The following is a 26,819-nucleotide window of genomic DNA, read 5'->3' on the forward strand; positions in this document are numbered from 1 at the left end:
AGGCATCCTAGCTCCTCCCCTGCCCGGGCCGCAGGGAGGAAGGTGCTGAGTTGTTCAGGGCTTACAGGGCCCAGGGGCGAGACAGGAACCAGGCAAAACAGCTTTTATCTGTTTATTTAAAAACAGAATATCATTTTTATGTACAAATATGCACATATTTACACAAAAAAAATGTACATACCAGGAACCCAGATCTTTGGGTTCCACAGTCAAAGTCCTGGGCTGGCTGGGGAGCAAGGGATGGCATCTCCGTTGGCCCAGAAATCCAGGAGATTTCAGGCCAGGGAGGGTTTGGGCACAGTCTAGGTTTTCTTGCCAAGTGCGTCAGGGGGGCAATGCTGGATCATAGGTAGACCCCCCCAGACCCACAGAAACTGTCAGAAGAGCCCCAGGTTAGAGACCCCGAGGCCCGCTTTGGCGGCTCCTTGGCCCCACCCGAACTCCCTGGCCCCCTGGGTCTGTAATCCCTACCCGGTCTCCCCTACACCACGACCAAAGCAGGAGCTCCGTCACCCACCCAGCAACCTCCCCAGGGACCACAGGCATCGTGGATGCAGCCAAGAAGAGACACGCAGCCAGGGGAAGGGCTGAAGGGCCCCAAGGAGCCAGGACCTCACCCTGTCCCCCTGCAGCCGGGGACAGAGGCGCTCACATCCCGGCCTCAGACCCCGGAGCGCCAGGCTCCCTCCTAGGCAGCTGCCTGAATCCCAGGGCCTTGAAGGAGCACTTTCCAGAAGCATCAGCGTTAACCCCCTGCGGGGGTCGAGCGAGGTCAGCTTTGCGACTTCCTACGCTGGCCCAGCTCTGACCAAACCAAGTAATGACAAACGTTCAGATCAATCAAAAGTTTCTTTTTTTTTTTTTTCTTAAAGATTTGCTTCTCTTATTAAAGTATTTGGAGGAGTATTCCTTAAAGAAACTCCTCCAGCAGGTTTATTTATAGAAAATAGGCACATGCAGCAGGCCCAGAGGCCACCGAGGCCACCAGAGGGCAGCGGCGTCACCGCTCACAGCTCTAGCCTCTGGGGGACCCCTGGGCTGGTGGCACAGTATCTGCCACCGTGGGAGCCCGGCTCCCCAACCCAGGCCAGAATCCAGTTCCAGCCATGCCTGCACACCTGGACCTGACCCCCCGCCGTCTCCACCTCTTGCCTCCAACCTCTGCGCCATTAATACTGCTCTGGGGTCTGAGGAGATGACCTGCGTTTGCAGGTAGAGGTCACACAGCCACACGACACGCAAGCCAAACCCACCACGGTTCACTTGGACTCGGGCAGGACAGCACGACACACACGTGGGCACGGGCACCCCCCGCACACACACGCACGGTCAGCGGACACTCACACAAGCGCACATGCACACAGCGACCTGCACACACACACACACACACACACACACACACGCACACGCGCTGGGAGGACTCAACCGACAGACAACCCCCCCATCGTCGAACAGAAGGGTTGGAGGAAAAGGTCGAGCAGTCAGTGGGATGGGGGGCGTCTTCCTCAAGAAATACGGTGTTGAGGGAGGCCCCCCGAGATGAGCGAAGGTTCCCCAGGTCAGCAGAAGGAGCCAGGGTCAGGGGAGGGAGGCAGGCCTGGGTCAGACCAGATGCCCCCGCCCGTTGATGTAGATGCCGTTGCCCGTGGGTTTGGCCCGCAGGGTTCCGTTCTCTTGAACAAAATGGTTCATGGCCTGTTTGATGCCTTCATCCCGGTCTTCCTCGTCCTCTGCCCGCCCGGAGCCTGGGGACAGCAGTTCGGTCTGTGTCTCAATCTCCCGCACGGTGGTCAGCGTGGAGTAGCTGCGGCCCTCGGGCTCTTCACTCTGCAGGCCAAGGACAGCGGGCTCCTTAGGAAGCCGGCGCCGCCCGACGGCAGGGGGGCCGCTTGGGGAGCGCTCGGGGCAGAGGTCAGGTGCAGGCAGGGGCGAGGCTCCGGGTGGAGGCCGGGGCAGGCCAGGCGGGAGCAGAGGCGCCCGGGCTCCGGGGCGCTGGCCTGCCGCAGGGGAGCAGGAGGGGGCCCGAGGGCAGCGGCGGGGACGCCGGCGGGGCCGGGGCCTCACCATCACAGAGCAGCTACTGTTGTCCTTGAGACTATCGGGGTGGCCCTCGGCTCTCAGCCCTACACTCTCCTCCGGCTGTGGGGCCCGGACACGGGGGAGGAGTCAGAACAGGGCTCGGCCCCGCCCTCCTCGCCTTCCCCCGCCCGACCTGTCCAGCTCTCCCTGACCCGCCGAGCTCCCCTTCCCCACCCCGCCCCAGCACCCCCGGGGCAGCCGCGCCCCCAGCCCCAGCCCCGCAGGGCGGGCTCCGGTCTGCAGGGGTCCCCGGGCACGCACCTGGCTCCTGGGGTCCGAGTGGTGGGAGTGCAGCCTCCGGATGGAGTTCTCCCTGGTCAGGGTCAGCTCCTCCTCGCTAGGAGACACCCGCCCGTTAGGAGCAGCGGGGGGCAGCGTGTCCCCAGGGGCGCCCTCCTCGGCCAAGCCCGGGCCACGCGGAGCCAGGGCGCGGGTGTCGCGCGGTCCCCGCAAGTGGGAATGAGTGGCTGCAGGTGGGGCGTGCGTGTGCGTGCCACGTGGGTGTGACCCCACCAGCCGCGGCCCACCTGCCCCGACGGTCCCGGTCCGGGTCCCCCGCCCCACCGCTCACCTGGGCTTGGCTCCCAGCTTGCTCCCCGCCCGCAGCCGCCCGCACTCACTATTTCTGGGTCATCTGCTGAGCCTTGCGCCGATGGTACCGGGACATGAGCACCACCACCACCACCAGGAGGCAGAACAGGAGCGCGGCGATCACCCCCACCACCACCACGGACGCCGACACCAGGTCCACCTGCTTCCCCGGGGCCTCCTCTGGGTCTGCGGGAGACCCCCGAGTCTGAGGCGCTGCCCAGGTCCCGGGCACCCCCGCCCTCACGGGCCACCTCCTCGCCCTCACAGCCCGGGTCCCAAACCGCCCCTCCACCTGCCCCTCCGCGTCAGTCCCCCCCACTCCCCCCCATCCCCCTGCAGGTGCCTCGGGCTCACCGAGGACGTCCACCGTGACCTGGGAGTCCCTGGAGGACAGCTCATTGCTGACGTGGCAGACGTAGGTGCCGCTGTGCTCGGCGGTCAGCGGAGGAAAGCCCAGCGTGTCCCCCTGCACACGGACGCCGCTGGGCAGGGGCCCGTCCAACCTGGGGGACAGGGAAGCTGGGGCGGGCGGCAGCCGCCACCACCCGACATGCCGGGGCAGCTCCCCACCGCCCTCCCCACGACGTCACCCGGAGCCGCTGGCTGTTCCCACGGTGCCCCTCCCTCCCCGGGGCAGGTCTGGGCAGAGGCCCCTTCTCCCGGCCGCCCGGCCTGACCCGGGCACCCCCCACACACCCGGGGAACAGCCGCACGCGTGCCATCCCACCTGCTCCGGCAGCTGTGACGTCACCCAGAACCTGGGACCCAGCGGATGAGGCCGGCAGCCCGCGGGGTGGGGGTGGGGGGGCTCCCCTCTCCTATCTGGGCCCCACGTGCTTGGGAAGCGTGAGTGCACACGGCAGGGCACCAGCAGAGCCTGGGCCCGAGGCCACACGCAGGACTCCCCTGCTCACATCGGAGAACACGCCTGGGGTGGGGTCACCCCCGCGCACCTGATGCCTGCCCCCCGCCCCGGTTCCCTGGACATCTCGGACCCGCAGAGGCACTGGCAAAGCTGCAGTGGTCACAGTGTCGGTGCGACAGCAGTAACAACCCGCTGTGCCTTTTTGTCCTGTCCACTTTGGGCACATACGTAAACACAGACAATATTAACATTTAAATATTGTATCATATTTCATAATTTTGATGTAGCGGGAGAAGAAAATCAAGGACTTATTGCCTGATTCCCTACCAGGGACCACGTATCCCAGCCTCCCTGGTGCAAGTCAATAATAGCATTTGGTGACGGCGCATATTCTTGCGGAGGCCTGAACATGTGCCCTGATACATCTGGGGTTAGGATATATTGTCCCAGCCCACAAGGAGAACACGGTGGCCCTGTGAGGGCAGGAGCCTAGTCCCAAGCGAGGCCCTCCCCCGGGCGCCAGGTCCCTACCGTGTCCAGTTGTACGAGGGAGGGGGGTGCCCCTCGCTCAGGCACTTGAGTGTAGCGCCTTCTCTGCCAACCTGCCACAGCTTTTGGTCTTCAAGGCCCCTCACGGAGGCCTCAGCGAGGACTGGAATGGGAGGTGGGAGGAGAAATAAGGGGAATGAGGCTTTCGATCATGCTGTTCCATGACCTGATCATGCTGTTCCCTGGAGGACCCCTGCCCCCTGCCCTCCCTCCTCACCCCCAACACCCCCTCTCACCCTCCCAGTCCCTGCCCTGTCCTCCTGTGCGGCCAACCTAGTCCAGGCCCTCCTTGCTGGGTCCTCGGCAAGCTGTCCCCTCCCCTCTCTGAGCTCAGAGTCCATAGTGATTTATCTGGGCTATGAGCCTCTAGGTCCCTCGGAAAAGATTCACACTTTTTCTGAATCCCCTGCAGTCCCTAGCGGAGTGCTGGCCACAGGACAGGTGTTCCGGAAACGCTCCCTGATTCTCCAAAGGCTTCAACCCGACTTATTCGTACATTTCTTTAACAAGCATTTGTGGAAGCCCTCCTGTAGGGTTAGTAGGAACAGGAAGGAGTCCTATGCCCGAAGAGGCTCGGAGTTTAATGCCAGGAAGACATTTTCCAGGTTACTGAGTATGAGTAGCATCTATGCACTAGGCGTCGTGTGAGACGCTTTGCCTCTGTGGTTTCTAATTCCCGTCAGAACCCTGTGAAGTTCCCATAATTATCCTCCTGCTGCTGCTGGGGACACTGCAGACGAGCAGGACTGAGCAACCCCGGGCGAGCAGCAGAAGCAGGGCTGGTCCGGCCGGCACGCGGGCCAGGCCGCGGGGCCCGCCGCCCTCAGCAAGCCTGTCCGGCTGCGTGTATGTCTAAGTGCCTTCGCCCCGGGTCTATACCCGATTCTCCCAACCGCGCTGTGGAGCAGGGCAATGTCCTTCGTAAACAGGAGGACACTGAAGGTCAGAGAGCTCGGAGTGATCCGTCACGGCCACACCAGGGGGCCTTGGGGATCCAGCCTGGCCAGACTGGCGTGGCTCATCAGGGTCTCTGTACCCAAGCTCCGAGTACTCACAGGCCACCTGGAGGACGTGGGTGATCCTCTGGTCCTGGAGCAGGCCAGGGTGGGACACCACGCAGGTGAGCGGCTGCCCGTTCATGCTGCGGCTGGGCACCAGGTGGAACTCGGAAGTGACGGCCGCTGAGCGGGAGTGCTTGAAGGAACGGCTGGACGCCGTGCCCTTGACCTCTGTGTCCCAGGTCACGCTGGGGGCTGGGCTGCCCTCTGCTGTGCAGGAGGCTGCCAGCGTCAGGCCCTGGCCCTCTTCGAGCGCTGGCCCGGGGTTCAGGGAGGGCAGGGGGGGCACTGCAGGTGGTGGGAGACAGGGGTCATGGTCAGCACACCCACCAGGAGGCCCTGCCCCGTCCCAGCTCAGTCGTCCACGGGCAAACATTTTCAGGCTCTTTTTTCTTCTCTTATTTCACCGACATAGACACCAGGGAAAATTTCAGCTGACTTTGTACCTTTCTCTATTGTTTGTTTTTTTTACCTTTTTTTTTTTTTTAAGATTTTATTTATTTATTTGACAGAGAGAGAGACAGCATGAGTGTGTTGGGGGAGCAGAGGGAGAGGGAGAAGCAGGCTCCTCCCCATGGAGCAGGAAGCCTGAGGTGGGGCTCCATCCCAGGACCCTGGGATCATGACCTGAGGCAAAGGCAGATGCTTCACCAACTGAGCCACCCAGGCGCCTCTGGATCATTTTTCAATAAAAATAATGAAGTAAATTTAAAAAGTAACCAGATACCATCTATATCCTATAATAATAGCCATCACTTACAAAGCACTTATTATGTGCCAAGTATTGTGCTAAACACTTTATAAATGTTATTTCATTTCATCTTGTCAACAGACCAGCAAAGTAGGGATCATCACCCCTGTTTTACAAGAGGAAACTGGAGCTTGGGAGGCTAAATGATTTGTGCCAGATTGTCAGCTGTTAGGGGACAGAAGCCTAGATTTACACTATTTCACCCCCAAGGCTAGTGTTGGATAAAGAGAAACTAAAGGCTTTATTTTTATCTTCCTAACCTTAACAGCTCCAGCACAGAATGAAAATGACTCAACTAGACCATAAGTCTAGGGCCTCCGTGGACCACAAGAACCCACAGTGCAAAGTGGTGGTTTAAAAGTGATGGTAGGGGCACATCGGTGGCTCAGTTGGTTAAGTTTCTGCCTCGGGCTGGGGTCCTGATCCCATGGTCCTGGGGTTGTGATCCCAGGGTTTTGGGATCGTGTTCCGCATCAGGCTCCCTGCTCTGCCAGGAGCCTGCTTCTCCCTCTCCCTCTGTCTCTCCCCCTGCTTGTGTGCTCTTTCTCAGTCAAATAAATAAATAAATTCTTTAATAAATACATAAATAAATAATAAAAGTGATTGTGGTCTCCAATCCACCCACATTCACTGAAGGTCCAGATCAAGGAAGGTGTCAGCCCCACGGGTCCTACACAACCACACTGGTCAGGGCTGGGTCTACATGTCCTTATCTCAACCCCACGTTTTAAAACCATGGACCTCAGGGCAGCCCTGGTGGCCTAGCAGTTTAGCGCCGCCTTCAGCCCGGGGCGTGACCCTGAAGACTCAGGATCGAGTTCCGCCTCAGGCTCCCTGCATGGAGCATGCTTCTCCCTCTGCCTGTGACTCTGCCTCTCTCTCTCTCTCTCTCTCTCTCTCTCTCATGAATAGATAAAAAAACATCTTTAAAAAAAATAGAAAAAAAACCCATGGACCTCAGGATGGTGAGTGAGGCCATGAATGAGTACTTTGGGCAGGACTGCTGCAGGAACTAGTAAGTGTAGCTTCCAGAAGAGAAGAGGCTGGGGGCCCCGTGAGGGTGTGTGTGGGGGAGTGACAAAGATCCTCAGCCCTTTGAAAGGCTGGCGTGCAGAAGACAGAGTGAGCCTGTGCCCCCTTGCTTCAGAAAGCAAAGGTGCCCAAGGCTCGGGGAGCGGGCATCAGCAGAATGAAGACCCGCCCAATACATGGATTCTTGTCCAAGGCTGGAGGAGCTGCACGCAGCAAGCCGCTGGGGTCCCTTGAGGGAGGAGTCTCGGGGTTGGCCGGGAGGATGGTCTGGCTGGGGCTCCCTCACCGCGGCAGGACCCACCTCTTCTCCCCCCCGCGGAGCACCCACCCGTGCACCCACCCATGCACCCATGCACCCACCCATGCATTCCTGCAGAGCACATCTCTGCGTATCCCACCTCCTGCCCCGGGAGGCCCAGGCCGCCCCAGGCCACCCCGGGCCTGCACCCCCAGCCCAGCCCGCGGCCCACTCACCCAGCACGCGGAGCCGCAGCCGCGCCTGGAAGCTGCCGGCGGGGAAGGTGCTGACGCGGCACTCGTACTCGCCCTCGTCGGCCTGCACCGCGTTGCGCAGGAGCACGGCGCCGTCCAGGGGGCTCCGTGGTGGCGGCGGCTGCTCCACGCGGCCCTCGTAGGCCGCGCTCACGTGCAGCCCGTACTTGGAGTGCAGCAGCGCCAGCTCCCGGGCGCCCTCGCCCGCGTCCACGCGAGCCCACGCCACCTGCCCCACCTGCTCGCCGGGGTCTCCTCGGTAGAAGCAGGGCAGCTTGGCGTCCTGGCCCAGCACCACGGTCACCAGGTCCGAGGTCTCCAGCTCACCCGGCCGGCACCGGCCTGCAGAGGGCGGACAGGAGCGGCCAAGATTAGGGGCGCCCCAGAACCCTGGAATTCCTGGAGCGCTTTCTGCTTGCCCAGCGCCTTTCGTCCATTACCTCATTAGATCCACAAAAGGATCCCAAGAGGTGGGCGTCATTATCACCATTTAACAGATGAGGAAATTGAGACCCAGGGACAGGAAGTGACTTGCCTAAGGCTACAGGGGCACTGGCTGCAGGCGTCACACCCTCTCCCAGCCCGGGATTGTGTCCTGAGCCATCCTGAGGTGGGAGGCTCTGCACGGAGGAGAGACCTAGCCTCTGCCCTCAGGGAGCTCACAGTCCTCTCCCGGAAATGGGTTTTATGTGCATGAAGACGGGGAAGCCATGGACAGACTTTCACAGAAGGTTCGATGTATCCAGGAGAGGTGGAGAGTGAATGCTTTCGGGAGGCGTGGCTGGGAGCCAAGGCAAGGGTCGAAAACAGTTGGCGTCTGGGATGGGGCATGTAGTGTGGGAAGGGTCCAACCCGAGAGGCCCTTCGAGAACATTCTTTTCATGGCTTGAAGATGAGAGACCTGGATTCCCAAAGAAGGTATTCTATGTGGGAGGAATGGCACGAAATGAGGCTCAGAGAATGAGCTAGTCACTGAAGACAGAAAAGCCCCGGGTCAGAGGCCCAGGGGCATGAGGTCAGGGCACACGTGGTGACAGGGTCAGGATGGGGAGCCACAATCAGAGGAGCAGAGACCGGGACCAGTGAGGATGGGCGAGTGCGTGGAGCACCGGCGAGGAGCAGTGCAGAGCACCCAGCGGTCTTTATCACGTCACCTAATTTTCAAAGAAGGATCCCTTTCTTGCCCTGTCGGGACCTGAGATCTGTTCAGGAGGAAGAGAGACATTTGGGCACCAATACGGAAAGGTGTGACCATCCCTGAGTTAGTGCTCGGTGCTGCGTTGCAGGCTAGTGGTGGACCGGGACAGTCGCTGGGGACCTGGGTCACATGGGAGGGCCTCCTGGGGAGTTGGGGAGGACCAGCAGGGGGAGAGACCCTGAAAGGGATTCCAGGTCGGGGACTAAGGTGGGCAAACCCAAGGGGTGGGGAGGCTGGCTGGCTGGGGAAGCAGAGAGGGAAGGACACACCTAAGGCAGAGGGCTGTTGAGCAGGAGAGGAACGTGAGGGCGCGCCTTCCACGCTGGGCAAAGGAATTCTCGGGGCATCTACTACAGCGAGGGGCCAGGGGCGCTGTGCCTCCGACCAGGAAGTGAGGACACTGAAGCCCCCAGACTCACTAGGAATGCTTGGTGCTGTGGGATGGGGACGAGGGGACCGCCCTGGCGGAGGCTCGGCAGGACTGGATCACTGACCAGAACGGGAGGTGCAAGACAAGAGACAAGAACAACCCCTAGGTTTCTAGGATAAGCAGCTTAGGAGGGAGGCAGGGCCTGGGGAAGCTCATGGTCAGGGAGAAATAAATTTGGAGCCACGGAAACATAGGGCTGGGGGCAGAGTGAGGGCTCTCTCTGGGATGCCAAGAGCTCCTTGCCTCGGAACCTATATCCAGCAACCCCCAAAAGTGCAGAGCCCCGACCTGACCTCCAGCCAGCAGGTCACACGCCTTGCTCACACGCTGCCCCTCCTGGAAGGCCCTCCTCCCTATGTCTGGTGGCTCCGACTCGTCACTGTCTGGATAACTCCTACTCATCCTTCAGGACTCTGCTTAGACATCACTTCCTCCCAGAGTCCTCCCTCCCCCAGGCGAGCTGCCCGTCCTCTGTTCTGCCCCGGCGCCCTGCTCTTACCTCTCCATAGTACTTTATCCCCTGGATGGGCCTCCCCACCAAGAGTAGAAACTGGGTCTTGCATCACATATGGAAACTGATTCAGTGCTCAGTGGCATGTGGTCTGCATTCTTAGCACGTAATCGGTGCCCGATTGCCATGAATGAATGAATGAATGAACGAATGAATGAGAGAGAAAGAGAGACAGGCAAAGTAGGAAGAGAAGGAAAAGTAGAAGGAAAAGGACTGAATCTTTGGTTGGGCTGGGTGGACAGGGAGGGGTTGCCGTGACAACCGGGGTGGAGGCAGGATAGGCTGGCTCCCTGGGCTCCTGCCAAAGGGAGCAGCTCCAGACTGCACAGAGAAAGAGGTGGGCGAGGGGGCAGCTCTGGAGGGAGAAGGTGAAGCCCCACTAGAGAGGACTGGAGGGTCCCACTGAGGCACAGCATGGGTCAGAGGAAGGGGGCCCCCGGGGCCCTGCTAGCAGGGGCACAGGGAGGGAGGGAGGATGCCTTTGGGAGGACCCGAATGGGACGGGACAGACCTGCAGGGCCAGATACCAGGGCCCTGACCTGCCTAAGCCGGTCTTGGTCCCACCCAGCCCAGCCTGGGAGTCCAGCTAACCACCGCACCCCTCCCAGACACCTCCTGCGGGCGCTGGAGGGAGCAGGGCTGCCCCGGGAGGGCTGGAGGTGGGCTGGAGATAGGGGCCCATCCCCCAGCACATCCTCTGCCTCAGATGCCGCTGTCTTGATCCCAAGCCCGGCTCCCCCGGACACCGGAACATTCCGAAAGGTTATTTCTGGGACAATGTCAGATGGCATCTTTTCCATCCCTGTCCCTACACTTGCCAACCATCTGCCCCTCTCTGCAACTGATCACCCACATCTTCCCCAACATATACGTCGTTCAGGGCGCAGCAGGCATATGCCTGAGTCGCAGTCCTCGGTGTCCCTCCCTGTGAGTCCAAGATCCCTGCTCCCCGGTGACAGGCCCCAGCTTTGCAGGCAGAGGTGCCCAGGAGAGTCCCTTCGGGACCTCCCCCACCGCCCTCATCATCCTGAATCCACTATCGGGCGGGAGCATCTCAGCTGAGGACAACATCCTCCTCCAGTTCCTGCACACGCGTGCATGCACACACGTACACACACCTGCACACACACATGCGCACATGCACACAGGCTGCAACAGAAGGAAGCGAGAACTGGGGCTCTAGGATCCTTGTCCTGGGCTCGCTGGACCCAGAAGCCCAGACTGCCAGGCCAGGGCAGGCCAGGACTGCCTCCTCCTCCTCTCCCCCACCCAGTGCCCGCCCGGCGTCAGCATGATGATGTCACCGGAGCAAAGGAGACACACCGCCTGCCTGGTGAGGTCACCCCGCGGGCATGTAGTTGCCAGGCTGGGCCAGGCCCACGGCCCCTTGTGCCGCAGATTGTCTGCTGAGGCCGGTGGACTCCGCTGGCTGGGCACTCCTCCCTCGGCCGTCCCCACCCCTCCTCCCAGGGCAGCACCAGGACGCAGGTCAGGGGCCTTGGTGATTCAGATGCCGCACAGCAGCAGGCCGAGCCACAGCCGCCACCAGCCACCAGCTTGCGCAAGGGCGAGAACAGGCCCGACTGGCCAGACGGGATCCCTGCCTCAGCCTCCCCCACCCCTGGCCAGGCCCCCACGGGCCTCATTGGGGCCCTGCCCTCTGCGTACCCCGCCCGCTCCCAGACAGGCCCTCCATCCCCGGCCTGGGTTGCCCGCTCTCTACCGGGCACCTGGGTCCCGACGTCCCTATCAGAGGTGGCGTCGGGCAGCAGGTGCAGACAACGGCGTCTTTGAGGACAGAGGCTTTGCCTTATGAGGGGCCACATCCCTGCTGGTGCGGAGGGGGGCCTTGGAGGGGTCCTAGAGGTGGGGCCGTGAGGATGAAGCGAGTCGGCGTGAGCCCTGCACGTCTGAACGGACGATGCCTTTGGAGAGGGCCCGGCGGGCCTCAGCGCTACCTCGTGCACGAGCGGCGGCTCCTTACTTGATGGGGGGGGGGGGGGGTTGCACATTTGTATGTGCCCACATCTCATCCTTAGGAAGGTGGCCGTGCTTGGCTGAGTTGGGAGCGAGAAGCATGGGGTGGCGAGTATGTGTGCACACGCATGTGTGCGTGTGTGTGTGCACACACGTGTGTCTCCCACATCCGCATGCGCACGTTCCCAGCCCGCGGAACTCCCGAGCACAGAATAAATATTTTGATGTCGGCTTCTCTTGGCTGCCACTGTCTGTCTGTGTGAGCTGCCCTTGGTCGGCAGTGGGTGGCTCAGCGCCCTCACCCCTGCGTCCCAGCTGCGGTGTCGCCAGGTGCCCCTCCCCACCTCACCCCAGACTCCAGGGCAGATTCATCTCAGGTGGAGGTAGGTACCCAGAGATGAGGTCACTGTCCCTCCAGGTGATGGGAAATTGCCATTCAGGGCTCCCCAGCAGAAGCAAACAAAGGCTCACCCTGCCCTTGCTCCTCAGGTTCCTACTAGAAGGACTCCCACCCATCTCACCGCCCCCCCCCCCGGGTGCCCCCGAGCCCCGCTGGCCCCCCAGGAGGCCTCTCCCTGGGAATCTATCAGACCTCTGCTTCTGCTGCCACCACCAGAAAAACCTGCTCTAGCTCCAGGCCTGGGGTAAGGGTTGTCTGGTGTGGGTTTGGTGGGAAGGGGGGGATCCTGCCCGGGGCTGCAGGGAGGGGTCCAAGCTGTCCGGGGGCTCATCCTCCTTTGTTAACTCTTGCTTCCCTCACCCCACAGCAGCAGCCTCTCCCAGACGGAGCTGAAATATGAGGGAGAGTTTGGGGTAAGAAAGGACCTGGGAGGAGCCCTGACGTCTCCGTCTCCCCTAGAGGACAGGTAACATCAACAAGCCAGCAAGCCTGTTTCCTTCCACCCTTCTCCCCGTAACCTTGGCCTTGGAGTGCTGAGGAACTTGGAAAACCAGGAGGTTCTCCCTCTGCCTTCATCCCCGTCTCTCACTTAGCCCCCATTGTCCTAAGCCCCCCAGCTTAGGGAGAGCTTCCCAACCCGGGCAAAGTGCCCACCCACAGATTAGTGCCTGGGGAGGGGGGCCACACCGATCACAAAGGGAGGCGAGAACAATGCAGGAGGACAGGCCTTGAGGCAGCCGGCTCTGGCCCAGACACAGCTCCCAGCACAGATAAGTCCCCTAAACCCCCCGGAGCCAGAGTCTGAGCCAGGCTGAGTCACCACAACAGCCACACTGTGGGTGGGAGACCCAGAATTCTGCTTCTCCCAAACTCCTGAGATCTTAGCCACCCCCCACCCCGAAATCCTGCCAGCCACCCCCCCACAAAGCAGGGGCCAGCTCTGCCCCACCCCAAATCACAGCCCCAACCCAGCTCTCACCCATCTTGAAGGCAAGCAGGGAGGGGGTAGGGTAGCCAGAAAACTATGGGAAGAGCTCCTGAGGCCAGAGGCTCCAGGTCCTCCTCCAGCGCCTCCTCTCTGGAGCCTGGTGGCCCGCCCCGAGTTCAGCCCCCAGTTCCCAACTGGACCTGGACCTTCCTTGCAGATTCAGTTTGCAGGTCCAGCCCCGAGGCTCCTGCCCCCCATCCCTCCCGACTCCGCGCCCACTCCCAGCCCTGCTCTCCGCTGGCCTCCAGTCAGTGCTCGGCCAAGCCGTGGAGGCCAGCAAGTGGAGGCGGCCTCTCCTCTGGAGGCTCGCTCGCTGCGGCGGCCGCCCTCCTCGGCCTGGCAGGCTCCGGGCGTCGAGACTGTGCTCCAGAAGCGGGGACCATGGGCTCTCGCTGCCATCGCGGTAGCCGCGCTCCCCTTAGCCCGGGCCCCTGAAACGCCAGGAGCGGGGGACCAAGGTCACCGGGGCCACAGGGCTTCCCTGGCATTCTCCTCGGTCCCTGCCGCCTTGGGTGGGGAAGCTGGCCTCCCTTGCTGGCTTCCCTGGGTTTGGGTAGGTCCTGTGGGAAAGGGCCTGCCCCCCTCTGTAAACAGGAGTAGAAAAGCAGGGATGGGGCCCCTCCCTTTCGAGGAAACTAACCTCAGGTAGAAAGCTGATCCTAATCCTTGGAGGGCAGACCACAGAATTCGGGGGAAACCCTCACCCACAGGACCCCGTTGGGCAGACAAAGAGCTAGAAACTAGGTCCTACTGGAGAGGTGTCTAGATTTGGGCCCCTCAGCCCTGGGGCAGGAGATGAGGGAGGGGGGAGGGAGGGGACCTCACCCGGAAACTCATCCCATTAAGAAGAGACAAAGAACTGTGGTGTCAGGCGCCTCCCAAGCCTGGGCTCCTCTCCCTGGCAGGGGTGGGGCAGGGCCCTGGGGCTCAGAGCTCTAATGGCCCAGGAGTCGGGGGTGGGGGGGTGCACTGATTTGTAGCAGGGCAGGGGCAGAAGGCAGCGTCCAGGGTACAGCCACCTCAGGCCCCCCTGAAAGATGGGCCAGGACATTCCTCCCCGTGAGCAGCACAGCCAGACTGACCACCTGCTCCAGCCCCCAGCGCCTCCCTGGCCAACGGGCCTGGACGGTCCCACGGCCGCAGGGCTGTCGCGCTGGAAGCCCACGGCCACCGGCGGGTCCTGCCTCCTGCCTGTGGAGTCCACCTTCTTAGTTGCCCAAGGTCACCTAGCAAAATAATAGCAAAAATGGGGCCAGAACACAAGACTCCTGACTTCCAGTCCAAGGCTTTTTCAGAGACAAGAAACCCTCCTGCTTCCCCCGGGGCTTTGCGCACAGAAGAGCCGGAAAGGGGGTGGCAGCGGAGGTGGTCATCAGGCCGGGAGCCAGGGTCTGAGTTCCCGGCCTCAGAGCACCACCCGGGTCTACGGAGGCCTCACAGCAGCCGCAGACTGGAGGCTCCCTGGGCACCAGCTACTCGGGAGGAGCCTGGGGCCAGGGACCCCCACCCCCACCCCGGTAGGTAGCCGGGGCACCTGCCCCTCAGGCATTGGGCAAGGTCAGGGTGATGCCTTAACTACGAGAGGTCTCCGCTCCCCTTCCCTGGGCCTCTCTTAGCACAGCCTTTGTGTCCTGGAAACAGAAGGCGGGGACCAGGTCTTGTTCCCCACTGCGTCCCCAGCATTTAATGACCCAGCTGGACTCCTTGTGCGCCCAGATGTACCAACCTTTAAAGGGTGAGGGGCTGGGAGACCAAGATACTGACCCTGGCCGTGCTTCTAACACTAGTAATCTTTTTTTTTTTTTTTTTTTTTTTAAACAGAGAGTACAAGCAGTGGATGGGGGTGGGGCAGAGGGAGAGAGAGAAAGAGAGAATCTCAAGCAGGCTCAGCGCGAGCCCAACGTAGAGCCCGACGCGGGGCTCCATCTCATGACCCCGAGATCATGACCTAAGCCGAAATCAAGAGTCTGGCCCTTAACCGACTGAGCCACCCGGGTGCCCCTAACATGGAGTAACCTTAGGACATCACTTGCCTACCTATTTGTCTCGGTAAAATGAGGCAGTTTGAGCGGTGGCCTCTCTGACCCCTTCCATGTCCTCAGACCTCATGGCTCCATTCTTCAGGGGTGGGTAGATCCACCAGAAAAGTGGCTGCCGAGTTCCCTGGCCCCAGCGACCAGACCCCACCCTCTGGGCCTGAGCAAGTGAGGAGGGTTGTCTGGAAAATGCGAATTAAGTCAGGGGTAGGAGGCAGGGGCTGGAGCTCAGTATCCTGTGACTGGAGACTGGCCAACGACCCTTCCATCCTTCCGTTGTCAGATCAGGGCAAGGGCAGCGGCCACCCACCCACACACCTATGCCTCATTCTCCCGACGGCTTCCGCCGGGGACAGACAGGGCAATCACTGCTGGGCTCTGCTGGACAAGGAGGCCCCCTCGCAACGGCTCCTGGGCCGACCCAGGTAGGGCTCTGACTTCTGAGGACCAAGATTCCCCAGTCCCTCCTTATGCTGGGAACAGCCGACAGGATCCCACCGTGGCCTCACTGTGCACACACATGCAGAGACACACGCACACGCTCTCCCCCACTCTGAAGATAAGTTCCTGTGATTTATATCTGCTATATATGCATTAGACGGGAGTAACATGAGGCATCTGGTCCAGAAAAGAAGGGGACAGGGAATAAACAAAAGGAGACCACACCCTGTCTAGAAGGTGCCCTACCCTAGACCCCCGCTCATCTCAGATCACGCCCCCCTGAGCACCCTGGTGTTTAATAGGGAGCCCAGGCAAAGAGAGGGGCCAGAGCGAAGGCCCAAGCTCCGCAGTCCTCTCCCAGCAGGTGCTCCCCCGCCCCCGGCACTCTAGCACATCATGGCGAGGGAAGAAGCCAACAGGAGTGCCCTGTCCACTCTCCGGGCATCGGGCTTCCTACACCCTGATGACTGCAAAAACCAGCTCAACCCTGAGTCAGCCCAGCGCCAGTCAGCAGTTTTGCAGCCTGGGGGTGGGGGGGGGGCAGGCGAAGGAGCCTCCGGGAAACCCTGGGGTGAGAGCGTCCCCATCTGTTCCTCCTCCCTGCCCACCTGCACGGGGTCAACATGTCTCTTTCCCCAGAGGCAGCTGTGGCAGCGGTGGTCGGGGATCCGGGACCTTAGACAGAGTGACATGGCCTGGGGCCGGAAGAGGGTAGAAGGGAAAGAGTGACACCGGCCCTTCTGGGGGCAGTACTCGCAGTGGGGGTGGGAGACAAATAGGTCCCTCAGTCCAGAGTCAAGAGTATATTTATTTGTGCGTGTGTGTGCGTGTGTGCGTGTGTGCGCGCTGGCTCGGCCCCAGGAGCAAGGGTCCCCATGGCTCAGGCAAGTCCTACCTGTGAATGACGCCAGGAGCAGCAGCAGCAGCAGGACCTCGGGCCCCCACATCTCGGCTCCCAGGGATAGAGGCATCCAGCAGAGGCAGAGCCGTCCGGCGTTTCTGAAGCTCCACTGAGATCTCCCTGGGAGCCGCGCTGGAGCTGGGGAGGGCACCCACCCAGGAGGCAGGAGGTCACGGAGTCCCCAGGCACTGACACACCTGCCGAGCCCTCTGGGGTCTCTGCAGGGGACCCAGCCCTGCTCTACCCACCCGGCTAGAGCTCCCCCCCAAAGACCCGTGGTCGGGAGCTCCGAGCTCCCCCAGAGCTGCTTCCCACGCCACGGCCAACAACGAAGGCAGAAACCTGGGAACCTGCTCAGCAGGTCAGAACAGGTGCGTCTCCGGGGGTTGGGCCTGGCACGGAGACTCAGCAGCCACCGCCCCCACGGCCGGGCTAGCTAATGGGCGCCAGGGAGGGAGGGGAGGTGGGAAGGACCTGGTGGGGGATCCCACCGGCAGCTCCAGGGCCTTACCTGGCAGCACGGAAGGGGCTGCGGAGGGAGGGGCGGGGTGCAGGGGCCGGGGGTGCGGCAGAGGAAGGCCCGGCGTAGCTCAAAGACGAGGCACCAGGCCAGGAGGAACAGGGGCAAGGCCCTTGTGGGTGGAAAGGAACCCAAGCATCCCACACCCCTGCCAGCCGCGTGGCCTCCCCAGGGCCTCGCCTAGTTCCCCGATCTCCTGGGGGGCTCAGCCTTGAGGCTGCAAATCAGAGCAGGCCAGAGCTGAGAAGGCCAGGGCTGGCCCACACACCTGACCCTTCGGGTGAGAAAGACGCCCCGAGAGGGGACCGGGCTTGCTGGGGGGTACGCAGCAGAGGTGGTAACACGGGGGTTCTCGGGCATCTCTGTCCATGAGACAGGGATCCAGTTCAAAGACCCCGGGGAAGGAGCGGAAGTGACACCCTCCCCAGTCCCAGCGGCTGTAGGAGAAGCCAAAGGACTGACAAGAAATTAGCCCCACGGACTCCTGGCCCCCCAGCAGGCCCCCATCTGAGGGGCAGCGCCTCCTCGCTGCCTGGCCAGGAGCCCAGAAGTGCATCAGCGCGACTCTCCACGGTCGTTTTACCCTTTACCCCGTGGTCATGTCCATTTTGAACCCCCCCCCCCCCCGCCCCGCCCGCCGTCCCTGTGTCCCTATAAGTACACGCACACTCGGAAGGGCCTTACGCAAAAAATGTCACCACCAAGTTACACAAAAGCTTACTGGCCAGCCTGGGATAGCCAGAGGGAGGGGGCTGACTCCCACCCACCCCCCAAAAAAAACTGGGTGAAGGGGAGGGGCAGGCAGGTAAACACGGAGCTAAACGCGAGAAAGGGAAATAGAGGTTTCGCTTTGCAGCAGGGCCCTCTTGTCTGGGGGGAGGCAGGAAGGGGTACCGAGAGCAGCGGGGGTCACCTCGCGGGGAGTGTTTCCCACACCCCACACCCCACACCTCCACCTCTGCCGAAGTTGAAAGCTGAACCCGAACGCTGCATCTTCGAGCTTTCTCAGCTCCCCACCCCCAGGGCGAGTCTGTCAGCCTGTCCTTCCGCAGCCTCTGCTGCGCCCCGTATTAGAGCTCATGTACCCCCATCATTTGTGCACATCTTATCTCCTTAAATAAATGTGAGCTTCAGTGCGCGAAACACTGACCGGAGCCTGCTGTGTGCCAGGGCTTTGGGGGGCGTGTGGGGACGAGGGACGGGACGAGGGACGGGACGAGGGACAGGAGGAGGGACGGGCTCTGGGCTCCTGGAAGGTCAGGCTTGTGCTGGGACCTTGTGTTGGTGGCCGGCGCTCGGGCAGCCGGCGGCCCGTGGTGGGCTCTGAACACCTTTAGGCCGAAGGCATGAATCTGGGAGGCAATGGATGTCAGCAAGGAAAGGGGGGCCCCGGAGGGTCAGTCCAGGGGGCATGCTGCGTGCCCTGAGCCCGAGCCGTCACCCAGACCGTCACCCTGCCTCTGGACCGTGCCCCTGACTCCGGTCTGGACTCAGCTCTTGGCAGTGGCCGTGGCAGTGACCTCTTCCTCCTCGAGGGCTGTTTCCAGCAGGTCCGGGGTAGCCCCAGGGCCCAGGCCGGACACCCCAACTCCCCAGTTTCTCTCCACCTCCACCTTGGCAAACCCCTTCCCCTCCGGGACGCAGGTCCCCGCCTGTGCCGGGGGAGAGGCCTCACCCCGATGCTGCTTTGAGATCCGCTTCGGCAGGGGTGGAGTAGGGCCGGGGGAATGGGTGGGGGGAGCATCCCGTGTTATAATTATGATTATCACACCTTGGATCCTATCGCACGGTTTCAGAGGAGCTCCTTTCCTTCCCACGGATTCACCCCTCCTGGTCCAGGAAACCACGGGAGAAACTGAGGCAGGGGGCAGCAGGGCAGTTAGGTCACTAGGTGGGCACCCGCCTCCTGGATCTCCTCAGCTTCTCCATGCACAGGGTACCCCCACCCATCCATGGGGCTCCCGGCCAGGAAGTCTGGGAGCCCCTCAGTCCCTCCCCCTCCCCCGGCCAGCTGTGTTTGTCCGTCCAGAGCCCTTCTCAAGGCCAGGATGCTCCCGGTGTAGTTGGGCTGGGCAGCCCCTCTCGGCCTCCCCATGACGTTGGAGGCTCGCCCTCCGCTCGGTGCCCTCACTCCTGTCTCACAGGGCCACCCCTCCCCCTCCCCCCAACCCCGCCCCGGGGAGTATGCCCCCAACGTCAACGGGGCCCGGGGAGGGCATTCGAAGACTCTCTAGGCCCGTGCCTGGTTTTCTGGAGTCTCTTCTTTCCTCCTCATTGAACCCCCGCCCCCCTGGTGCCTCACTACCTACCGTCTCCCACCCAAACTCGGGGCCCTGACAGCGGGGACAGTTGGAGCCCAGGTGGCATGGTGAGTGGCTCACCTGTCTGAGCACCATCACCGCGGGGGCCTGCTGACCTCCGGGTGGGGCGGGGGACCCCTGCCCTCAGGGAGCCCTCGGGGAGGGGGGGTGGGAAACAAACCATAGGACCCTATGGCCCACCCTATGTTCCCATGGTGTACCTGGGTGCCTGCGGCGCCCACACTCGCACTGCTCCTGTGAGCAGAACTGCAGACGTTCACAATCTGCGTGTGTCCAAGCATCGGCTCACAACTCAGCTCTGTCCCCGTGGCAGGCTGCACACCTAAGCCAAACCGGTCGGAGTGGGTTGTGCTGAAATTTTTGTTTGTGTCAATGGGACTTGGAGGTGAGTCAGGGAGGGACAAGGATGGGTGGGGTGGGGTGGTGAGAAGAGTGAGAGTGAGGGTCAGGTTGAGTGAGGGGGAGAGGGAACGGGTCAAGGCAGGGGGCAGAGAGGGTTGGGGGGGGAGGTCAGGACGATGGGTTGGGGTTCGGGCAGATGAGAGAGGCCCCTAGTGAGTGAGTAACACCCCTGTGTGCAGTGGGATCCCAGGTCAGAGGAGAGTCAGAGGCTCGGGGCGCGGGTGGAGGAGACCCTTGGGCTTTGGGAGACAGGAGTGGATAATAATAGATCATTGTGGAGCCAGGAGGCAGCATGAGTGTGGACAAATTGTCGGCGACCCAGTTCTACACAGCTTGGTTCCTCTGGGTGATGGGAAGCTGCTTTGATCCGCTCTCTGCCTCGGTTCCTAGTTTGTACAGAGGGGCTTTGGGGTGCTGATGGACGTCATGGCAGGTTACTGATTCGGGATTGGCTTCTGTCCCCAGGACCAGGGCACTTGCGGGTAGAAGCCTCAAGCTCACTTGGGCCCTTCCTAGGACCCCTCCCCCATGCGGGGGCTCCCACGGGAGGACCTCCAGCAGCTCTCCCCCCCTGGAAACGCCTCTGCCCCCACAGCAGCACCGCCCTGTGGGCCACGGCGTCCTGTCTTCCCTGAGGGTTCACCTGAGGCTCCGTCTCACGGGCTCTGCTGCTCCTACTCCGCGGCCTGCAGGCCGGGAGATGCCCGGACCTCAGCCCCGTCCCTGCGTCACAGCCATGCCTCCTGGTTGCCTCTCAACCTCCCCTGGAGCTCAGGGGACTGGAGTTGCTTGTTCCTAAAGAGGTCTACTGCTGGAGTGACCCACGCAGCCAGCCGAGATGGCTCCGCAGAGGCACGCGTGGGCCCCGTCCTACAGGCCCGTGTGTGCAGAAGCCCCGCCTCCTTGCCCTCACCCCACGGGCTCCCTGGGCATCTGCAAGTACTTGACACCATGAACTCCAGCACCAGGGCCTGGGGTAGGAGATAGATGCCTTTATTCTTTGACCCTGTCTCCGGATGGGCTGGCACTTTGAGAAGCCTCTAGAAATAGGTCCTGGCAGGTGTAGGGCAAGAGTGGGAGCCTGCATGGAAAGGAGTCTTCCAAGGGGTGACAGCAGCGAGGAGGACGTAAGAGCAGAGGAGGCGGGGTCCTGGGAGCTTGGCAAGAGCATGGATTCTAAAGTGAGGACCCCAAGTGGTGCCCCCTGCACCCTCCCAGGTCTTCCCAGGAAGCCCACCTGCTGGGGAGCACGGAGGCAGCCCCCAGGGGCCAGCGGGCCTGCAGAGCCTACACCTGCGGCGCCTGCAGGGAGCACCAGGCCTTCGGGGCCGCTCACGCTCACGCCCAGTGTGGGAATGGTCCTCTGCAAGGCAAAGACAGCCACTTCCTGGTCATCGGCCTGAGCGCCTGTCCCCACCGCACTCAGCTGCCCTGGGGCGGCGGGGGGGGGGGGGGGGAGCCTGCGGACACCCTACAACCAAGCCTCAACCTCGGGCCGGGCACCGAGGGTAGCAGGGCAGCTGCGGAGCCGAGGTGTCACCTCAAGGCCAGGAGAGCAGGAGGCCCAGGGCTGCAGGAAGCCTGGGAGGGCTGGGAGCTTCGTGGAGAGGGCGCGAAGGCCCGGAGGGGACAGGCAAGTGTTCCCTGGGGGAAACCTGAGAGGACCAAGGAAGAGGGCGACGCTGGCGGGAACGGGGAGTAACTGGGGACTCCCGGAATTTGAGGGCAGATTTTCTTCTGAAGCTGGTTGGCATGATCTTCCTCCTGTGTGGCCCGGGGACGCTCACCTGTCTCATAAACCCCGAGTTCCCTCCTCCATTCCCCTCCAAGATCCACGCCACCTTGGACCTGCAGCTCTACCTGTTTCCCTGGCCGGCACTCAGCACTCAGCACTCAGCAGCACTCAGCACTCAGCACGGCTGCCCTGGTCAGAGGCTAGGACGCAGAGCCGTCGTAGAGGGGTGGCCCAACCCAGGGGGCCCCGAAAACCAGGGGCCAGCTCCTCCAGCTCCAAGACACCCCAAGGGCCTCCTGCATCATGACCATTTCCAGGCACGGGAGACAGACAGACACCCAGAGCAGGAAAGGGGTGAGGAGGAGACAGACGCACTCGGAGCCAGCGGGTGAGGGTCATTCAGAGACAAAGACGGTGAGACCAAGTCTGACACAGACAGAAAGACCTAGAGACATTTTGGGAAGCCCGCTTGCCCCCCCCTGCCCCTCCCGCCTACTCCCCTCTCCACAGGGACCCAACGACGACATTTCCCTGTTCAATAGCATGAAGTCCCTTAAGAATCCCCATCCGCACCCCACCTCTGCCCCTGCCCTCTCCCCTCCAACCCCCTGCTTACGGCTCCAGCTTTCTCTCAAACCCCTTCCCGGCCGCGTCTCTAAGGGACGAGCTCCTGACGCAGGGCCTCCTGCAGCCTCTCGTCCTGGCCGGTTCTCGACACTTCTGTTGGTCCAGGTCCTCGTTCTGGCCAAGAACTAAGAGCCAAGAGCCCGAATCCGGGCCAGGAAGGTGGGGGGCGGGCAGTCAGCTGGCCAGAGTGAGCGGGGAAACCCGGAGAGGGTCGGAGTACAGCCCAGGGACGCGGCCCCGCCGGCGGGCCCCGAGCAGCGCTGAGCCCCAGGGCTGGGCCGGGGTCAGGGTGCAGCGGGGGCAAGGAGAGGACAGCGGGAGCTCTGCCAAGGACTGATGCGGCCGTGTCACCTGGGGACCCCGTCGGGCGGCGAGATGGGCTCCGGAGGTTATTAGCAGGTGACGCAGGTGCAGAAACGGAGGAGCCCTTCCGGCTGCCCTCGGGCCCTCACCCCGTCCTGCTCCTTCAGTGCCACGGTGGGTGCTGCTCTGGGGCGTGAAGCGCACGTCACACAAGGCCCTTGGCTTTGCCTCCTGTTTTCTTCTTGCTCTCCTCTCTCTCTCTCTCTCTCTCTCCTCTCTCGCTTGATTTAGACTAACCACAGGAGGCAGGGGTCCTGAGCACCTCCCCCCCCAGTGGATAACCACCTCTAGCTACTAGATGGGACGGGAGCGGGGGCGTGGAAGCTGGGAGCGGGGGCGTGGAAGCTGGGAGGAGGGTCACGGAGCTGGGAGAGAGGCTGGAAAGGCCCCTGGGTGGGGAGTTCCCTGTTCTACCCAGGAGACTGCAGAAACTATCTGTCCCAGGGCAGAAACTATCTGTCCCAGGGCGCCTGGCTGGCTCAGTCGGTGGAGCATGTGACTCTTGGTCTCAGGGTTGTGGGTTCGAGCCCCACATGGGGTTTAGAGATTACTTAAAAAAAAAAACAAGAGCTTTGGGAAGAAAAAACAACAACAACAAAAAAACAAAAACAAAAAAAGAAAAGGAGTCTGACAAAATGGGCATGTGGGTCAAGAAGGCGTAGGTGACATGACACAGCCCCCTGCCCCTGCCCCCCCGCAGCTCGTTGCCTAAGTCCTGGGAAGTGTGACAGATCTTGAGTCCAGCTGTTAGGAGGCTAGCGGGTCAGAGCGCTCTTGGGGAGAAGGCTGGCCTTCAGACTGCAGTCAGGGACACTAGAGGTGGTGACTGGGGAGGCAGCTGGGCGCTGCGGTTGGTTAAGCGACTGGACTCTTGTCCAGGCCCAGGTCCTGATGGGAGGGCCCCGAGGTCCAGCCCTACATCAGGCTCTGAGCTCAGCGGGGAGCTTGCCTCAGGTTCTCTCCCTCTGCCCCTCCCCCTCCTTCCCCTCGTGCTCGCTCTTAAATCTTAAAAAAAAAAAAAAAAAGAAAGGTGGTGACTGTTTGCAGAGTTTGTTACCAAGATCTGGGAAAACTGAGGACCTTGTGTTAGACTGAGGGAAAGCTGGAATTGGATGGGCCGACACTTTCCAGGCTCTTACTGGGTCTTGGCTTTAGGGACATGTGGGAAACAGGTCTTGTGACCTTCTGGTCTCTGTGCCTTCCTTTTTTATTTTACCTCTTTGACACAGAGAGAGAGAGTGCATGCACACAGCAGGGGGAAGGGCAGAGGGAGAGGGAGCAGCAGGCTCCCCACTGAGCACGGAGCCTGACCACGTGGGACTCATCCCGGTGTCCCAGAGGCGCGGGGGATGCTGCGCCATCAGACTCGGGGTTACAAGCCTGTCCCCACTATGGCCCTGTCACTCTCTACACCTCCAGTCCTGGGGCACGAGGGGGGAATGAGTTCAAGGGTAGAGACCAAAGGCAAGAGTCGCAGCCATCACTCCCGTGAGCAGCCCTGCACTGGGGACCTGTCCTGGGGACCCATCCGGCTGGGTTCCACCCCTGTGGTGCTGGGGGCAGAAATCTGTCTGCACTTCCTGCTGCAGCCATGACCAGCTTGGACCTGGGCCTCTTCCTTCTTCACCGGGTCCTGGAGGGACACAGGAGGCGGCTCAGGGACACGCTTGCATAAAGGGAGACCCCAGGGAGGGGCTAAGAGGCGCGCAGGCTCCCACACGGAGGAGGGGCAGCTTCCGCTGGATCCCGAGACCCTCCCTGCCCTTAATCTCGGTCCCAGATGTCCCCGTCCTCAGTTCCTTGCGTTGTATGAGTCTAAGAGGCGAGCTGAAGTAAGGAATTCTTCCCAGGACTCAGTAGCGCAAAGTTCCCCAAGGCTTAGTTCGCTCAGCCCCGGTCCGACCATGCACACTCACAGGCCCTGACCCAACCATGCACACCCCCCCCAAGCATGTACACTCAGGTCCCAGCCGAGCACGCACACTCGCCGCAGCCTGCACGCACACTCAGCCCCAGCCCCAGCCTGCACGCACACTCGCCGCAGCCTGCACGCACACGCACAAGGCCGGAGAGGCGGGCTTTACCACCCCCTCGTGGCCAGAGCAGCAAGGCCGCCCCTGCGCTCCCGGCCCTCCGGGCTCCGCCGCGAACTCTCCGGAAGCCCCGGGACGCGGACCCCGCAGACAGGTTTTCAGCGAGGAAGCCGCGGCGGCCGCGGGGGAGTCACCCCGAGAGTCGGGGCGCGGCGGGGCCCGAGGCCGTGTCCGCCGCCTCCCAGGCGCCCGGGCCGCGCTCACGGCCCCGCGCTGGCTCCTCCCGGGCGGCGGCGTCCTCGGGGATCCCTCCCGGCCCCGCGCGCAGCCTTGGCCCCTGCGCCCTCGGGGACCCGGGGCTAACAGGCGCTCGGGCCGCTCGCCCCCGCCCCCGCCCCCGCCCCCGCCCGGCCTCCTGTCTCCGGGTGAGCGGGGCTTGGCGGCCCGTGCGGCGGCCGTTGCTGGGCGGCGGCGGGGGCCCGGGGGGGTGACCGGGCGGTGCGGGGGGCCGGGGCGGGCCATGGCGCTGGCGGGGCCCCCGGGGGGCGCGGGCTGGACCTGGCGGCCGGTGGCCCGGGACGCGCTCCTGGCGCGGGCCTTCCACTCCTGCACTGAGCTGCGGGGCCGCTTCTACGTGGTGGGGGGCCTCCCGGGCGGAGGGGCCTCGGAGCCGAGCGGCGACACGGTGCTCTTCGACCCCGCCGCGGGCCAGGCGGTGCGGGGCGCGGGGGACGGCCCGCGGCGCAGCCACCACGACGCGGCGCCGGTGGGCGGGCGCTGGCTGTGCGTGGTGGGCGGCTGGGACGGCTCGCGCCGCCTGGCCACCGTGGCCGCCCTGGACGCCGAGCGCGGAGCGTGGGAGGCGTGGAGCGCGGCCCCCGGCAGCCGGCCGCCCGCCGGCCTCAGCGGCCACACGTGCACCCGCGTGTCGGACCGGGAGCTGCGGGTGGCGGGCCGGGAGGGCGGGACCCGCACCCAGCGGCGCTGCGGGAGCATCTTCACGCTGAGGCTGGACCCCGGCGCGCGCACCTACTGGTACGGCCCCGCGCCGCCCCGCGCACCCCTTCCCGCGCCCCCGCCTCCTTCCTCCCTTCCTCCCTTCCGTGCTTTCGCCACGGTAGAAGCAGAGCGCTTCCGTTCCCCAGAAAGCCCAGCTGAGGCCCGAACTCCTGCCTCCCCGCAGCTATAAGGAAGAGGGCTGCCGCACGGCCTCGCGCTCAGGCCACTGCGCTGCCCTGCTCCCGGCTCCGGGGCCCCGCCCAGGCCACCAGCTATTGCTCTTTGGGGGCTGCAGCTCCCCCGAACCGGAAGTGGCTGGGCATTGGAGTCTGGGGAAGATTAAGGTACTCTCTACTCCCATCTTGCTGCGGGTGGAAGGGGGCTAGAACTGTGAGGTCCGAACTCCTCCAGCCAACCCCTTCTTTCTCCCCGAAGGAGGAGCCCCCTGCTGCCCTTCATCTGACAGAACAGCTTGCCAGGCTCGTGACCAAGGGGCAGGGGGCCCGACAGGGGCCTCGGGGACTGCGGCATCACTCATGCTCTGTGGTGGGGCCCTTTGCTGTGCTGTTTGGTGGAGAGACTCTGACCAGAGCCAGAGACACCATCTGCAATGACCTCTACATCTATGATACGCGTGAGGGCTGGCTGCTGCGGGAGGGGGGGGGGACATGGTAGGGAGATAGGAGAACTGCAGACGCAGAAGGAGGATGGAGTGACAGGGTATAAAGAGGAGCAAAAATTAATTGACCAGTTAAAGGAATACACAGAATATTAAACTGTGCAGAGACCCACAAATTGAGGAGAAAAAAACCGGGGGGGGGGGGGCACCTGGGTGGCTCAGTGGTTGAGCATCTGCCTTCAGCTCAGGTCATGATCCCGGGGTCCTGGGATCGAGTCCCGCATCAGGCTCCCTGTGGGGAGCCTGATTCTCCCTCTGCCTGTGTCTCTGCCTCTCTCTGTGTCTCCCATGAATAAATAATTAAAATCTTTAAAAAAAAAAAAAATACGGGCAAACCTTTGGTCTCGTGAGAAGCCCCATGGTGCCAAAATGCTACTGCCTCTTAGCACCCTCTCTCTTACCCAACAGGAAAGTCCCCTCCTCTGTGGTTTCACTTCCCCTGTGCAGACCGTGGGCTGAAACGTGTGGGCCACCGGACCTGCCTTTGGAACGATCAGCTTTACCTGGTTGGGGGCTTTGGTGAGGATGGCAGGACACCCAGTCCACAGGTTTGCATCCTGGACCTATTTATCTAAAGAATAGTGCCAAGACGCACTGTCACGCCTGTTTTGTTGCAGACTCATAAAGCATTGCCCCCAGACCTATCTGCCTCATTTCAAATGCTTATTAAATTTCAATCTGAGTCAACATTTGTTTGTGATTCTTTTTTGGGGGAGGGCAGTAAACAAGTAGACACATCTTTATTTGCAAGGGGAAGGATAAAATATGGGACCTCCTCTGATACTGTGAGCCATTAGCCTGATGGAACCAAGCCCCACAAGTCATAGGCTTTTCCATGCCT

General features: G+C 62.3%; 2 protein-coding genes across 8 annotated transcripts; one reads left to right on the forward strand and one right to left on the reverse strand.

Moving 5' to 3' along the window:
• Positions 1-98: 98 nt before the first annotated feature.
• NECTIN4 (nectin cell adhesion molecule 4) lies at positions 99-25,083 on the reverse strand. 5 transcript variants are annotated; one of them, XM_072814796.1, is made up of 14 exons: positions 24,859-25,083; positions 21,894-23,900; positions 20,780-20,905; positions 19,341-19,462; positions 18,591-18,674; positions 16,294-16,437; positions 7,400-7,759; positions 5,140-5,430; positions 4,067-4,187; positions 3,025-3,173; positions 2,700-2,856; positions 2,341-2,416; positions 2,065-2,139; positions 99-1,827 (listed from the first exon to the last, which is right to left on the reverse strand). In XM_072814796.1, the coding sequence occupies exons 6-14, from the start codon at positions 16,367-16,369 to the stop codon at positions 1,603-1,605; spliced, it is 1,530 nt and encodes a 509-aa protein (XP_072670897.1). In that variant the 5' UTR covers positions 16,370-16,437; positions 18,591-18,674; positions 19,341-19,462; positions 20,780-20,905; positions 21,894-23,900; positions 24,859-25,083; the 3' UTR covers positions 99-1,602. The 5 variants fall into 5 exon arrangements, with proteins under 5 accessions (XP_072670897.1, XP_072670899.1, XP_072670898.1 ...); XM_072814798.1 differs by lacking the exons at positions 21,894-23,900; positions 24,859-25,083 and having other exon boundaries at positions 20,780-21,762; XM_072814797.1 differs by lacking the exons at positions 18,591-18,674; positions 19,341-19,462; positions 20,780-20,905; positions 24,859-25,083 and having other exon boundaries at positions 21,894-24,425.
• On the forward strand, positions 24,145-26,665 carry KLHDC9 (kelch domain containing 9). Of its 3 annotated transcripts, XM_072814792.1 has the most exons (4): positions 24,806-25,335; positions 25,484-25,643; positions 25,735-25,933; positions 26,387-26,665. In XM_072814792.1, the coding sequence occupies exons 1-4, from the start codon at positions 24,821-24,823 to the stop codon at positions 26,551-26,553; spliced, it is 1,041 nt and encodes a 346-aa protein (XP_072670893.1). In that variant the 5' UTR covers positions 24,806-24,820; the 3' UTR covers positions 26,554-26,665. The 3 variants fall into 3 exon arrangements, with proteins under 3 accessions (XP_072670895.1, XP_072670894.1, XP_072670893.1); XM_072814794.1 differs by lacking the exons at positions 25,735-25,933; positions 26,387-26,665 and having other exon boundaries at positions 24,145-25,335; positions 25,446-25,627; XM_072814793.1 differs by lacking the exons at positions 25,484-25,643; positions 26,387-26,665 and having other exon boundaries at positions 24,168-25,335; positions 25,735-25,900.
• Positions 26,666-26,819: the final 154 nt, after the last annotated feature.

Source organism: Canis lupus, chromosome 38, assembly GCF_048164855.1.
Source record: "Canis lupus baileyi chromosome 38, mCanLup2.hap1, whole genome shotgun sequence".
NCBI lineage: Eukaryota > Metazoa > Chordata > Mammalia > Carnivora > Canidae > Canis > Canis lupus.

Bases quoted from the DNA above. Each gene is read 5' to 3' on its own strand.
- NECTIN4 (XM_072814796.1), bottom strand. From the start codon at position 16,369: ATGCCTCTATCCCTGGGAGCCGAGATGTGGGGGCCCGAGGTCCTGCTG. The intron at 7,760-16,293 runs GTAGGACTTGCC...CGCCCTCTGCAG, and splicing joins GCTCCTGGCGTCATTCACAG to GCCGGTGCCGGCCGGGTGAG. The intron at 2,140-2,340 runs GTGCGTGCCCGG...CGGGCCCCACAG, and splicing joins ACTCGGACCCCAGGAGCCAG to CCGGAGGAGAGTGTAGGGCT.
- KLHDC9 (XM_072814793.1), top strand. From the start codon at position 24,200: ATGCACACCCCCCCCAAGCATGTACACTCAGGTCCCAGCCGAGCACGC. The intron at 25,336-25,734 runs GTACGGCCCCGC...TTCTCCCCGAAG, and splicing joins CCCGGCGCGCGCACCTACTG to GAGGAGCCCCCTGCTGCCCT.